This window comes from Ciconia boyciana, chromosome 2 (genome assembly GCF_034638445.1).
Source record: "Ciconia boyciana chromosome 2, ASM3463844v1, whole genome shotgun sequence".
In the NCBI taxonomy this organism is placed as follows: Eukaryota; Metazoa; Chordata; class Aves; order Ciconiiformes; family Ciconiidae; genus Ciconia; species Ciconia boyciana.
Genome location: NC_132935.1, coordinates 14,972,920 through 14,987,792, shown reverse-complemented (window position 1 = coordinate 14,987,792; position 14,873 = coordinate 14,972,920). Strand labels below are relative to the sequence as shown.

Here is a 14,873-nt window from a genome sequence, read left to right as displayed (position 1 = left end):
ACTCTTGTTACTCGATACTTTAAAGTATTTTCACACTGGTTAGAAGTTAGTTTGAGGCCATGTAAAGTAAGCAAAAATTTATGAAAAGAAGATTGATTGGAACTTTCAGTTCCTCTTCATTAATTCCCTTTCTGGAAACAGTAATTCATTCTCTGGTTGCAAGAGTAACACTTAGCATTTCCATTTTATAATGTTTTATCTTCACCAGAGCCTCTGTGAGATAAGAGTCATTTCCAAGCAAAAATCGAGACAAGTCACCCAAAGCCATGGCTTTATATCACAATTTGTCCAGCAGTAAAGGCAATTTAAGAGGTTTCTGCTCTTCTCCCTTTCTCTTGGCCCTCTCCCATCCCCAGCTATTCGTTTCTCCATCCCCTCCTTTCTCTTCCCATTTAACATTTGTGCAGAGGCTGCAGGAAAAAAGGAAGGGGAAAAAAATGCAACTGCAGGTAGGAAGTCCCTTAGCCCAGCTTTGGGAACACTGTCATTGTCACACAGGAGTGTTTGCATCCCAGGGTGGGGACAGCCCGGCCACCAGCTGTGCCACCAGAGTGCAGAAGCGATGGTTCATTTTAATGCAGGGCCAACGCAGCATCCAGACACACTCAGCAGCTGTAAATTGTAAGTCGGCTGCTAAGTCAGCCCCACTGACTTCAGCTACTCCTATGAAGGAACAACTGCTGGTTGTATTCTGGGTAGGATTTCAGGGGTGGTTTTTTCCCCCTAGAAAAACTGTGACCTGTAATTACACAGCAGTACAAATAACTGCAGAAGCAGGCATAAGAAGTAGAGGAAAGCTGTAACACAGTGTATAATGGTAGATACACTTTATCTCAGAACTTCAAAATACTCAAGAAAATACTTAACATAACTGAAGGCTGAAAAGGATGGACAGCAAAGCAGTTTTATTAAAAAAAAAATTCTTGCTTCCCACAACCCACGTTTCTACTGCAATGCAACATCTTATCATCAAAAAGTCCTTCCCAGGGACTTACAGTAGCAAGGGTATACAAGTTGGGGAAGGTTTTTGTAGGGTAGACAGGTCTCATGTAAGGAGAATGTGTTCCACAAGATCCTGAAAAATCAATAGGGAATGCAAACATTAGGAAGTGAAGCTCTCAGACATGGAAAACAAAAACAGAGGAAGTCATTTGCTGTGACTTAAAATGCTGCAGAAACTGGTTAAATGTTAACCAATTTAAATGAACATTCTGCTGCTTAACATTGGCAGGTCTTCCCGTGAGACAGTAGTAAATCCATGCACACACTCTTTGTACTTCACAATAAACAACTGAAATAATGCAGCCAGAGGACTACAGAACCAGTTACATTTCCACAGACTATTTTCCTTTCTGAGCTAGCCTCCTTCCAGAGTCATTAGAATATCTTGCTAAGTAAAACAACATGAGAAAACGGAGGCTAATTTTAAGTGACAAATATACTAAAGCTGCAGTTTCACAATGGGCTTTGGCCACAGCTTCCCAGATGGCTACACAAACATGAGGGCCAGCACACACAGAGCAAAAAAAACCAAAACAAAACAAAACAACCAACCAAACAAAAAAAACCCAAACACCTTTCAAGGGTATGGGCACACACACAAACTGCCATGCTATACTGAGAAGCTCAAATAGGCACTGCATCTGGTACTCCACAAACCCAGGTGGATGCCCGCTCCCCCAGAGGTGAGTGCAGGGCTGCCCATCGCTGGGGCATGTCCCCAGCCAGTTATCACACATTCACTGCAGCTCCTGCACCCACTTACCCATATCTTCAACATTTCTGAATCAAGTGGAAAATTTTGTGGGCACCTCCTAACTAGCCTGTAAGAGTGCATGATACATATCATGTACTGAAGATGCATTTCTTTCCTGACAAAACCACATGAAGGTCACCAATTCTGAGCAGCGTTCCCCAAAGCAGCAGCTCTGATTGCTGTGCACTGCTTTAGCCAGGGTGCTTTCAAGCCACCAGTTGACACCATCTAAACCAAAGGGGACTTCTGCCATTTCACTTTCATGGAAAAAAGACTTTGTTAGACCTTTCAGTCAGAGGACCCCTGCGTTTGGCACAGCCCTTCTACTTTCCAGCTCCACGCTGGCTCCTGCTGCTCAATGAACAATGAAAACAACTGGGCTGCAAGAGATTGTCTTTCGTTTATTGTAAGAAAATGGATGTACTCACTCAGTTTTTCAATATTGGGCATGACCTTGTTCCCTTTCTTCATATATGATGCACGGAAACCATCAACAGAGAAGATGATCAAAGGAGGACGAACAAAGCTAAAAGCAAAAGCAGCAGGAGTGTAAGGCAGAATTTCAAAATGATTTTTTTTTATTTCCACTTGCTGAGACTCCAGAGAATCTAAAGTACAGTTACTGCATATGCTATATGTCTATAATTTTTTTGCTTACTTAACATATCAGCACAAACTGATAATCTTCATGCTTAGTAACATCCAGTGTTCACTCACAGTCAGTGAAAAGGCTGAGCTCCAACATAAAAGACATCTTCCTTGAGCAGCTAAAAGCATATAGCCCAAAAAGGCAAGTGCTTATAGAAGGAGATGGAGAAGGAAAAAAAATAGTATGCATGAGTACCCACCCTAGCATAAAATCTGTAGTTAAAAACCACATGTCTCATGACAGCTGGTTGTCTCTCTTCACAAACAAAAGTCCGTGTAGTATTTTGAGTGAGCTCTGTGAGGCAGAGCTCATTCTCACATAGTAAGGATGACAGTATTTCATGTTGTTTTATCACATTTTTGTTTACTACCACTACTGGGAGTTGACCCTAAGCAGGCAGAGATGTGTCCTGGACAGACACACCTGGGCTTTTAATGTTAGTCACCTGCTGCGTGGGTAAGCAGCCATCACTGTCACCAGGAGAAGCAGGGGCTCCTACCTCCTCCAAACTATCTTCCTAATAGCACAGACTGAGCTGCAACCCAACGCAGCACCTGAGCAGACACTTACCTTTAAGGATAATAGTGAGCCAACTGGTTTCAAAAGTGCTTACTTTCTCAATGTTATTCACGTGCTCAAATATCTCACTAAGTCAAGCCTCTATCCCATTGCAATTTAGAAATCCTTTAATTTAGGAAGATAACACTGAAAGTACAAAATTCAATTTAAAAAAATGGCCTGAACTGTGTTCACATATGGCTCAACCTGAATTTTATTGAAATCAGAAAAACCTAAACCTTTCCACTGACTTCAAGGGAGTTTGGTTCCCTTCCCTATGCGGGTAAGTGAAGCAGGCAAACCCATCAGCAGGTAAACCCATCAGCAGGTGATCAAAGACAAAGAGTTCAAGCCCACATATCACACACCACTACTCATACAGCAACTCAAAGGCAAATGCATTACAATATTACCGGACTAATTGTACAAATGGTGAAGCACAGGAAAGCATCCAGCCCACAGCAATTCAGCCTGCGTGATAGGGCCAGTACAGAAATGTGGTGTTCAGAGATCCAGGGCAGAGCCAGGGACCATTGGCCTTGCTGCATTTGACTTCGCAGTTGTGTACGAAACACTTACCCTGCTGGACATTCAGGAGCCTTTATCTCTTCACAGTCATCATCCACCCAGTGGGTTTCTCCTACCAGAAAAGTCACATTGGAGTTTAAAAAAAAAAAAAGAAAAAAAAATATCTGTGGGCACAGCTACAGGTTTCACAGAAAATGTCAAAAAAATAAAGTCTAGCTCCAGGTAATGGACTGTCTTGTCATACTTCCCATGACTAACGAGCAGGTCTTTTCACAAAGCTGAACAAATGATTTGGTTATATTCTATTCAACAAGAATATCCAAACTAGCACTCCTAGAAGTAGCTGTTAAAACTGGAGTTAAAAGTGTCCTTTTGACCGCAGGAGACAGTGGTAATGCTTTAGGCACAGTGGTCATCTATTTTAATTTTTTTATTTTTGATCTGTCAAAAACAGGTAGTGCTGCTTCTGGCTGTGAATTCCCACCCTCCTCCCCACCAGCTCTGATGTCTCCATGAGCTGATTCAGCTGGCTAAAGACACAAAACAAAATTCATTCTAGGGAAGAAAAACAACCCTAAATAGTTTCCAGCTGGTTTAGAGAGCTGATCAGCTCATGGATCAGGTGAGACTCAGACACAGCTAAAAAAAGCATTAATACTCTTTCAGAGCTAGATTAGTTAAAATTACTTTATGTAATCAACTATTTTCTTAAGGTTTTCACTGCTGAATGCTGACTATAGAGTGGCTTATGACTTGCACTTTCACAGGTCAATTGAAAAACAAATTATTAGCTAATGAGACTCGCTTCCTGAACCTGGCACTATTAAAGGAACTGCAGTTCAATTAAAAGAACAAAACAAAAAGCACCATAGAAAAGATCTGCAGGAAATGTGTCCTGCAGCAATTCCAACTGACCATGACAGGAGGTGGAGGGACAATTTCCAAGGAAAAAAAAAAAAACCACACTATCCTCAGATAGGCAAAGGCACGAATAAAGAGGAAACACTGTTCTCACATAAGGCTTACTCCTGTCAAAGTGCCAGGGACATTGAGATCATTTGTTATTAGCCAATTAAACAAAGATTATGTACATTAAAGCTCCAGACGTGTAAATTCCTCTGTCTTGACCCTTGTAAGAGGGAGCTCACAAAAAAGGCAGGAACTGAAAACTATACCAGTATTTAAGTGGTCTCAGCCTTGGGTTTCTTTGGGAAGGGGAAGAACGTAATCTATGGGGACTTGCTGGAAGATACATATTTCATTTGGATTCCCAACAGCAAAACTCAAATAAAGAAGAAAAAAATGTAAAGAAAGTATGGATCTGGACTATTATCATTTTCTGAACATATGCAGGTGGCCAAAATGGTGTGGAAGAAAAAATTTCAAACTGTAACCCTTCCACCAGTAAAGTTAATGAATGAAAAAACTAAGAACTAGCTGAGATACAAAAATGAAAACCTGTAAAGCTCATTACCAAGGATCAGAAGACCTGCTCCGAATGGGAGATGCATTACACAAGCAGGACATGCTCCAAGAGATCAGGGTAGAGGATGAAAATTAAGCCTTTGCAGCCCATCCGCCCACCAATCAGTGCAGGCCATACTGCAGCTATGGTGTGTCTAGAAGGTGGCATGGTCATCCCCAACATGTTACCTGAAGCCTGTGCCACCCACCTGCAAAATACAGCCCTTGTATTCTTGCAACCCCTCTCCCACAAGAAACAAAACCTACAAGTGTTAGGCCAAGTAGTTTGAGCAAGAGCTTTTGTGGTGGGGGTGGGGAGAGGTCTTTGAGATGGAGATAACATATCTAGGAATGCTCCATTCCTTCTGAGAACATCAGATATCCCTGCTTTCCCTGTGATGCAGACAAATGCATCTGAACACTTTTGCAGTTTGCTTTAAACTCTTCTTCATCCAGCCACGCCTTTTCTCTTTCTATCAGTATCTCTACAGGCAAAGGCAATGTCCTTCTACTATCAACAAATTAGAAGTATTCGCCTCTGCTAATGCCCAAAAAATTACAAATGTAATTCCCCATTCTTCCCCCCTCCTCCCAAAAATCAGAACTAAACATGGAGAGGGTTCCTTCTTTAGAAGAAAATTCTATACCCACAGGGCTGTCTTCTATCAGGTTTGGAAAGATAAGAGGTAGAAAGACCGAAGTCGTACCTTTGCAAATGACTTGGTAATTAGTACAACAATCTCCTCTACTTAAGCAGTCTTCAGAACAGTGACAAGCATTGTCATCACTCCTGGTTTCTCCACAGCGATCTTTGGTACATTCCCAGCCCCGAGCTAAAATATTCACAAGGTAAGCAAGAATGAGAGATTATAATCAAAACAAAAAGTACTCACTCAAGCCATAATGACAACACTCTAGTCGTTAAAGTTGGATGTAAAGTTTATGGCCCTATTTTAGGGATTTCAAGACCTCTGAAGTAGGCATGTCAACCAGAAAGAAAAAGGACCCTTTTTGGGTCCTGCAGGTGCAGGAGGGCTTCTCCACCCACACACAAGTGCTTCTGCTATCCTCAGGTGGTGTACTCCAGGCTTTATACAACCCAAATGCCAGGAAAAGTGTGGAAAGGAGAAGACAAGAACAGATCTTGAAAGATAAATGGTGGGGCCCAGAGCACAAACTAAGAATTCTGGTGTTTCTTGGGTATCCATTCTTTTTCTCCAAACTATTTGAGTCCCCGGCTCAATCCATGGGAAATAAAAGAAAGTTGAAAAGAGACTATGTAGATACAAACTGATGCTTTACTGCCATCACTTCTTCACCCACAGAGGGAGATTCAGCACCAACTGCAAAGTTATGAGAACAAGAGCTGCTCTTCAAGGAAAAGCATGGCACGGCTGCTGTAAAACACTCCAGCTCTTCTCATCTTGCAAATGAAGTCAGCATCTATGGGCCTGTCTAAATTAGGGTGCTCTCTCAAGGGCAGTACATTGCTACACTTTGGAATAGGGCCTAAGGTTGTAAGCATATGGTTTTCCACATCCTGGCCCAACCAACAAGAAACTTTAAAAATCACTTTACACAACATGCACTCAGTAGAAAACACACCACATCAGAGCCATGTCTTTTACCCCCTTTTCTCCTTTAATTGGGGCTTTTTTCTATAAATAAGTAATATTTCAGATTGTACATGTGATAATTGCCTTAATAAATGCCTATGGGAGTATATGACAATTCACACAACAGTCCCAAGGGCTATGCAGATATCGATACACATATGTGGACATGGCGTGCTGTGGACAGGAGGCTGAGGAACTGAAAATCTGCCCTTTGGCAGCAAACATCTTGTATTGTGCTGAAAGTCTTCAAAAAGAGCCTCTCATTCTGCAGTCATTTACACCAGGGGCAAAACAGCATCAGCCTAAAATTCAGAAGTTTTTGGCCTGGAACCAAAGTAGTTTGTCATACTGGATTAGCTCACCATTTTTTGGTACCAAGCTAAAAATTATATCATTATAAACAGAACTGAGGAATTCAGGACTCTCAAGCATGGCACATCCATGGGGAACGATATTTTTAATCATTAGACTTCTCTTCTGTCTGCTTTGTAATTCTTTGATAAAGCAAGAAAATGTTTAATGGCAAAAGTAGAAGGCACCTGTGTCAACTCTGACCACTGTGCAAACACTCAAGGAGATGAGTACAACTAATAATTTAAATGCACTACGCTAAGAAGTAAAACATAACTCATGGCCCTCTTTGAAGTTTTCCTTGCCTATGACTCATGAAAAAAACAAAAAGAAAATGAACCCAGTGCTGTATTTCCATCCCCCAGGGTCCAATGAATTAAAGTCAAACGTTTTTACCAGTGTGTTATATGCATCCTGACATCTGGAAATCGGAGTCTGGGGCAAGGGTAACAAGCCCAGCCTGTCACCTGCAGCTCGCTCCGAGAGGACCTGCGCCGCTTCAATACTTCCAGCTTCAGAGGCGCCTTCACGAGTAACCATAATGCACAGTCCACAAACAAGCATGAATTGCTCCAATATTAAGTTAGTACTTGGGAGAAAAAAGATGGCTGACACAGAATGACCAACCTCCAGCCTTTACCATGGCTCTTTTCATTGTACCCTGGAGGTCAAACTAGTGCCTGAATGCTGATTATTGCTTTTAATTGAGTATCAGAAGATCTGCTTTTCATGTAGTATGAATAGTACCCTGCTTTTTCTGCTCTGGAAACCATGGCCGAAGCCCAGTAGTGAGGAGCAATAGGTGTGCATCTCTACTGCTCCTTGCAAGGAAACATGGGCTGCATTTTGGGCAGAGCCGAGCCTGCCTGGCAAGGTGAGGTGCAGAGGAGATGCAGGTTATGGCAGGGAGCTCTGGTTTGTTGTGGCAGGCTCCGACCGCTGGCATAAGCCAGGCATCAGCAGTGCCCAGCGGTGCGGGACAGGAGACCCATCGTACCTGTCTTTAAGCACAGCTCATCAAAGTCGAAGCAGCAGCTGTTGTAGCTCTTGCACAAGTTGTCACAGCGGCAGCCAGGAGGCTCTGCCTCTTGAAGTTCAAAGCATCTGTTTTTGCAGGAGCCAGAGGTACTGATCCAGGGGGAATCTGACAGGACTGTGTGGAACAAGAAACAGGGCAACATCTGTCAGGCTGGCAGTGGTGGGATGGGCAGCTCAGCCCCAAGCCACTTGGATAAGCAAAACCTTAGCTGCTTGCTATGAGAAAGAGAAGGGAGCAAGGAGAGAACGTTGCTTGAAGAAACAAAAAAAACCCCACGCCAACCCCTCCCCCCCCCCCCAAAAAAAAAAAAAAGAACAAATTCCAAAAAAGTTGCTCTTTTTGTGGAGGGGAAAAAAAAAGGGGGGGGGGAGGAGGAAGCAGCGTGCTGTGATAATGTCCTGCAAAGAAACAGCCCTGGCTTTACCTCTGTAACAATCAAGAGATCATTAGCAGAAATGTATTGAAGTCTCCAAGGCCCCATTCCAGGAGCTGCAGCTATTCCTCAGAAGCAGGGCTTTGTTTTCAGAAACCAAGTGACATTTTCATGGCTGGCTGGGCAGTTTGCATAGGAAAGGACTGCAATTAATCTACATGCAGTCAGTAGGACTTGGTTTGTTATACTGGAAGGCACCAAATCAATGTCAAGCGTGAAAGAAAACTGTAAGATGCTCTATAAATTAATGGAGAGACAAGGCAAGGCTTTTTGGTGGGCTTCTGCAGAGCACTAAATTATAAAAACTTAACAAAATACAAAAGTATGTAAGAAATCAATATATTTGATCTGTGTAACTAAATGTAGGACTGCCAGTCTGAAACCCATGAATAATGTATTAGACATCAATAATCTATTTATTAGTTAGGGCCCTTACTGTCAAAGCTGATATGTACTTCTCTGCTCTTTTCTCAAAACTACGTATTTTATACACTTAATATATTTTATAAGTTTTATACATTTTTCCTATAAGATAAACCTTCATAGCAGGTTATATGAAGCAGAAAAATTGTGTGCTACTCTCCAGGGTTAATAGTATTTTATGAAATAATATAACGAATGTATGGTATTCTTTAAAAACAGAGGTGTTGCAAGAAAAATTTCACAATGCCTTTTTTGCCTTGGAAAGACCTATTAAAATTAAGTCTTTGAAATGGTCTTGGGGTTTGTTTTCTTTTAGACCACAGTTTGGTTTTGGTTTTGGCAAACCTCACCATGATTAGCAGTATGATTTTAAGAGGACTGATGCAATGGCACTTTTGGGAAGCAGTTGCTCTGATCTTTTCTTATAGATTTTTCCCCTACTCTTTTACATAGCTGAAAGTTTAGTCTCCACATAAACTGAGGGAAAATCTCTTCCCAAACAAGATAGCATTATGCCAACACAGTGAGAATGAATGGAAAAGAAGATGGAGGAGGAGTTTGGAGGTGACATTGTAGTAGCTAATACCCCACCAACTCCCATCCCCAGCACTACTACTCCACCGCTTCCCTTGGAGTGGCACTGGCACTGGTTGGACACCAGCATAAACCACGTCAGGGAGCAAACCTGGCAGCAAATCAACCCTACAGCAAGATAACAGGTAAGAAAACCAAACCTACCATGGTTGCAGTCACGGATCATGGCAGTGGCAAGGCACATTCATACGACTTCTGGGAAAGCTAGTAGTAGACAACTATGGCTCTCTCTGCTTTTGTGTTTTTTTCAGTCAGGTCAGTAATGATCAGAGCAAGTAACATACACACAGTGAAGTTTCACTCTATAGGTACATAACCTGCAAGCATGCTTGTAATGAGCCATCAATATTTTGGCCATCTGGAGTTCCAAGGAGCTAAAAGTCATGTATCTTTGCTGGCAACACACAGATCAGTATTTTCTTTGCTCACATAAACAGGTCACAAAGCTATGTTAGAAATTAATCACATGAGAATTGTTTCAAAGCATGCTAACACTCAGATTTTCAGAGATATGAAGTCTTGTTCCTTATTCTTAATGACAGCTGCTTCCTGCCAAATGCTTCTGAAAATCTGTTACTAAAGAATATTTCCATGTTATTTAACCTCTTCTACTACTTTCCTTTTTGGAAGCTAGGTAATATATGATCACAGATCCAGTAAGCTGCAAATCAAAGGTATTATGGACTCAAAGGTATTACGTACTAGCATAAACTATATATCCCTTACACTGGCGTTGCCCTCTTTATTTCAAAGGGATGAGAGGGAGATCATTTCAGAAGGTCAAAAAACACATGTCAACATGCATTTAGGAAAGAGAAGGTGTAAATCTGACTGCAGGTTACATAAGGGACAGAGTCAACTGCAGCTCAAGGAATGTCTAGCTGTTGTAAAGAGCAGCTCATTTATCAGGAAACCACTGGAACAAATTGCCCACAGAGGCTGTGCAATCTCTGATCTTGGAGATTTTGAAGAACAGGTTAGACCAAGATCTGTCAGGAGCACTTCAGTAATAACTGACCACGTCTTGGGATATAGAGAAGGTCTACATAGCTGTTCAAGGTCCCCTCTAGGTCCATCTTCTATAACTGCACGTAGGGTTTCCATTTCACATAAGAAAGGTTTAGCCCAGCTACCTTGTCTGTTATTTTTTCACATCTGTTGACAACCACTTTATTACTGATGTGACAAATTATCCCAAATTACTTAGCAACTTCAAGTCACACCTCCTGAGTCAATGTAGGACACTTTCCATATAGCAACACAAAAGAGGGCTTCGTTTAATTCCTCTGATCTCTGAATACATTAAGATCGTTCCTTTGTTTATCACGCTTGACCTTGCCTTTGCAGCCAGACCATGATTTTCAGGTCATGCACAATGCCATGGCATGGGTACTGGTGCATGCAGAATAGTTTGAAAATACATCATCAGGAACTCCATCCCTGGTGAGCATTTTCAAATTAACAGACGATCCTGTACAGAACAAACTTACACAATTTCAAAATCCTTTTCAAAATTCCTGCATCCTTCCACAGCTCCTGCAAGCAGAACATGCAGCAGGCAGAGGGACCTCAACACGAAGATCCTCCCCTCCTTATTTAATACATAAAGCTTTTCACATCTTTTTCCATGCATTCTTTTTTTGGCCAACTAAGCTCAAAACAACCATTTAAGGATTGTCTCTTATGTCATAGGTTAGAGAGAGGAGTTACACAGGGCAATAATGCCTTCCTGATTCAGTCCATGAAGATTATTACATTTCCATTGTAAATGTGTTATATTTACCTTGGAAAGTGCCATATCAAACTACTTGCTCTGATTCTATCTGATTACAATATTTAAAAAAAAAAAATCCTTTTACTTCCAGTAGTATTTCAATCATAGGACTACACAATATAGACATGCTTACGCAGTCATTACAGGAAGGAGAATACCTGGTAAGAATTTGCCATTTCGGATGCTATGGATCCTATATAGAACCTATATGGATCAACCAAATACCTATTCAAAAAATCTGGAACACCAGTTTTGCTAGATAATATTCATATTATGAACTTGCATCTCATTTTGCAGAATGCCATTGCAATGAGTAAAATTTCAGTGAAAAGTCACATAAAGTAAAAAATATCTCCTAACTGTTCCAATACAAGAAAGAGATTACTCCATTTTTAATGACATCCTTAAAAATCCAGTGAGAAGGGATAGAAAAACTTCAGTGTTTCTCCTTCCAAAATTTAAGATATCACCCTATCATGACCAAGGAACATGCTTCAAGAGACTACTAAGGCCATTTTCCCTGCAAGTGCTTACAAAGATGTCTAGAAAGCTCATAAAGCAAATAACTTACAAAGTTATAAAAAAATGAGAGCCTTGATTCTCTAATGTCTTTTAGAAATTTTAAGTCAAAAAATTATTTCAATTAAATAATTTGTTGGGTACAAATATTAAACATTTCAAATGTATAATGGCATATATATCTGTACACTGTAAAAAGAGAACAAGACGGGGGTTTTAGGCATTATGGTACTTCTCTGACATGCATTAATAAGGGACTAGGAAAAAAACTTGTTGTTTTTGACTCATAGATGAGTTCTATGCTAGAAGAAAACTGAAATTTGCTTATAATCATGGCATACCCCTGGAGAAATAACAAATTGGTCATATACAGTAATGGTTGGTAAAGAGACAGTGTTTTGTCAATCCAAAATAATTAATTCTAAACACCAAGAAACTTGGAAATAGATAAACCAAAGCAGAGCGGAGTTGAAAAAGAATTTATAACAATCTTATATTCTGGATATTTCATTGCACTGGGCTTCTGAAGAAGTACAGCTGGAAGTCATGCAACTACGAGAGCCTAAATAGGTTCTTTCATCACAGTGCTTTAATTTTATTAAGAAAAGCACCTCTCCAGTGTAACCTTTTACTTTCTCCTTTAGACAGATGTGACTATAATACTTTATTCTTTGCTATCACATCCTTTTTTTTTTACTGCAATAAAAGTAACCAAGCTGCGTAAACACAGAAGGGAAAAACCCTCCGTTACTTTTCTGTCTCTCATTGTTGCACCCTGGACTGGACTACTTCAATGCCAGGTGCTGCTCCAATCCCACATGTAAGCAAATTCTCAATAGACTGCCAGAAGTACCCCATCTCCTACCCTCTTGCAAGATAACCTGTATTTCTTCCTATTTTCCTGGAATGCTGAGCTAAACCTCCTGCTATTGGAAACAGCCCACAGCTACTGATCCCAGCCCTGGCAGTGTTGAACAGTGCTGGTTGGCTCAGCAGGGTTGGCACTGATGAGCTGCAATGGGTCCCCAATATCAGACCTTTGGGACTTCAGGAAAAATCAACTGAGCAGCCCTGCCCTAAAGCCTAGATGGTCACCAGCGAAAGCAAAGCAACTGGCAGTCAGGTGTTGAAGACATGAAATGCAAATCCTTCATGTCACTATTACACACACTATGCAACTGCTCTACAGTTAACATACTAGAAGTTAAAAATAGAAATAAATTTGGTTTTCAAGCAATTTTTTTTTTTACTGTTATATGAAGATCAAAAGCAACAGCCGCTATCTTTTTGGTTACCTAAAATGCCTCTGCTCAGTGATCAGCAGCCCTGATTGTGGCTGTGATTAGACACCAATTCCTGTGGAAGACCGGGGAGAGAGGGACACTGATTACCACGAACACAAGCAGCTCAGGCCACGGTAAACAATTTTATAATTAAAATTCACAAACTATCATTACAGATGGGTATTGCAAATGAAACCCTTTCACTTCAGTTGTATTAACCAGCTCTAAGTCAATGACCACAGGTTTCCTTTCTCCTGCCAAAGGAAGGAACAGAGACACAAGTCAAGCCTATTTTTTTTTTTTTTTTAAAGGAAAAAAAGACTAGTTTTCCATTTTATATATTTTTCCACTTGGACTATGCCTGAGCTCACAAACCCCTATACTGCCCCAGAACACAAACAATAGTCCCTTCTGTGGCATGTTCTTGCTTTCCTCCAAAGAAAAAAGTAGGAGGCGAAAGAAAAACAGACGACTTGGTGACAGCACATCTGCGCGAACACCTGCTCTCCTCTCCCCGGCCCTCTCTGCCGTCAGATGTCTGCCGTCTACTGTTCACAAACCAGCATGACCTCAGGAGCCACAGAAATCCCAAAAGCTTTTCTCACCAGCGCCTCTTGAAAGCATTAATCAAGTTTCTAGAAACCGCTTCAATAGCTACCAAAATAAAACCAGTACCCTTAAACCCATCGGGGTGTTTCTCTTAGCTCCAGAAGGAAACCGTGCAGAGCACAAAACATGGCAAATGCTATGTAGGAGCTGATGAGACTGGTCTCTGTGAGACTGACAGTGCTCAGTCCTAAAATAACGTAGATTTTCCATAGTCACATGCACACAGAGCAAAAGTTTAAGTAAATAGGAGACCTATAGGTGAGTCCCAAAGGTCAACTGACTCGGGCTCGGCGAGTTATTTATTCTTCTCTATATCCTAGAGGGAAAAGGAACAAGCAAACTACTGTTTCGGAGTAGGAGTGGTTTCTAACCACAGTATGTAACATAAGGGTATTGCGATGTACAATTTATGTCCGTTACTGTACCTGAGACCGGGCCCTCATCCCATTCTTCAGATCTCCTAAATCGATTTGTTGTAAATCCCATGCAGACATTTACTCCAAAGGCAAAAGCAAATAAAGATATAACCTGCAAAAGTAAAACAGCAAAGTGAGCAAACTGTGCAAAAAGCGGGACTTTGGAGCTAAGAGCATTACGATTAAAGGGGCAGAGATGGTCCTCTGTACATTCGAGCTCCCCAGCACTGCAGTTCCCATCACTGGAGCAGCAGCTGACAGCGTCACCGTTGGAGAGTAACACAAACCAGAAGGGGTTTATGAATAAAACATCTCTGTCCGAAGCTGAAACGCTCCTTTTTGTATGAACTTATTCAGGAGAGACGGGCTACTCCTCCTCTAAAAGCAAACACGCTCCTCTCCTCCCCTACCTGGTGCGAGTGGACGCAGCCCTTCTTAGCCATACTAGAGAATTCTTGAAAAGCCTGCGCGGCACCGTCGCCTTTTCTTTATAGTGAGCGCAGAGCTCTGTTTGCTCTGGGAGTTCGGGCTATTAGCTACAAGTAATCCCACCTGGTGAGGTTGACAGGCTCGTGTGATTTGTCCAGGGGGTGATTTCATCATGTTTCACTCACAAATCGCAGCTCCGAGTGCAAGAAGCTCCAGGCATCATCCCTCGCTGCGCCCTCCCCCCAAACACACACACGCACGCTTTTATGTGGTTTCCTCTGGCAAAGCAGGGCTTTCTTATGTTGCTGCGGCCAATAGCTGTTCCTGCTCATTTTATTCTTCTCGCAAAAGTAACATGGTTAAAAGAGAAACCAAATGCGTCTCCATCTGGCTCGGAGAAGAAGGGGGGGAAGCTCACTCAGGGCTGCGACA

At 41.6% G+C, this 14,873-nt stretch overlaps 1 protein-coding gene across 1 annotated transcript in view; it reads right to left on the bottom strand.

Moving 5' to 3' along the window:
• The window catches only part of ENPP2 (ectonucleotide pyrophosphatase/phosphodiesterase 2), a 55,696-nt gene extending 41,241 nt beyond the window's left edge, over positions 1-14,455 (bottom strand). The window contains exons 1-7 of the mRNA XM_072851165.1: positions 14,423-14,455; positions 14,022-14,124; positions 7,920-8,075; positions 5,663-5,788; positions 3,543-3,603; positions 2,185-2,282; positions 996-1,075 (exon numbers count right to left, since the gene is read on the bottom strand). Coding sequence (XP_072707266.1) covers positions 996-1,075; positions 2,185-2,282; positions 3,543-3,603; positions 5,663-5,788; positions 7,920-8,075; positions 14,022-14,124; positions 14,423-14,455 — 657 coding nt within the window. The remainder of the gene's footprint in view (positions 1-995; positions 1,076-2,184; positions 2,283-3,542; positions 3,604-5,662; positions 5,789-7,919; positions 8,076-14,021; positions 14,125-14,422) is intronic.
• Positions 14,456-14,873: the final 418 nt, after the last annotated feature.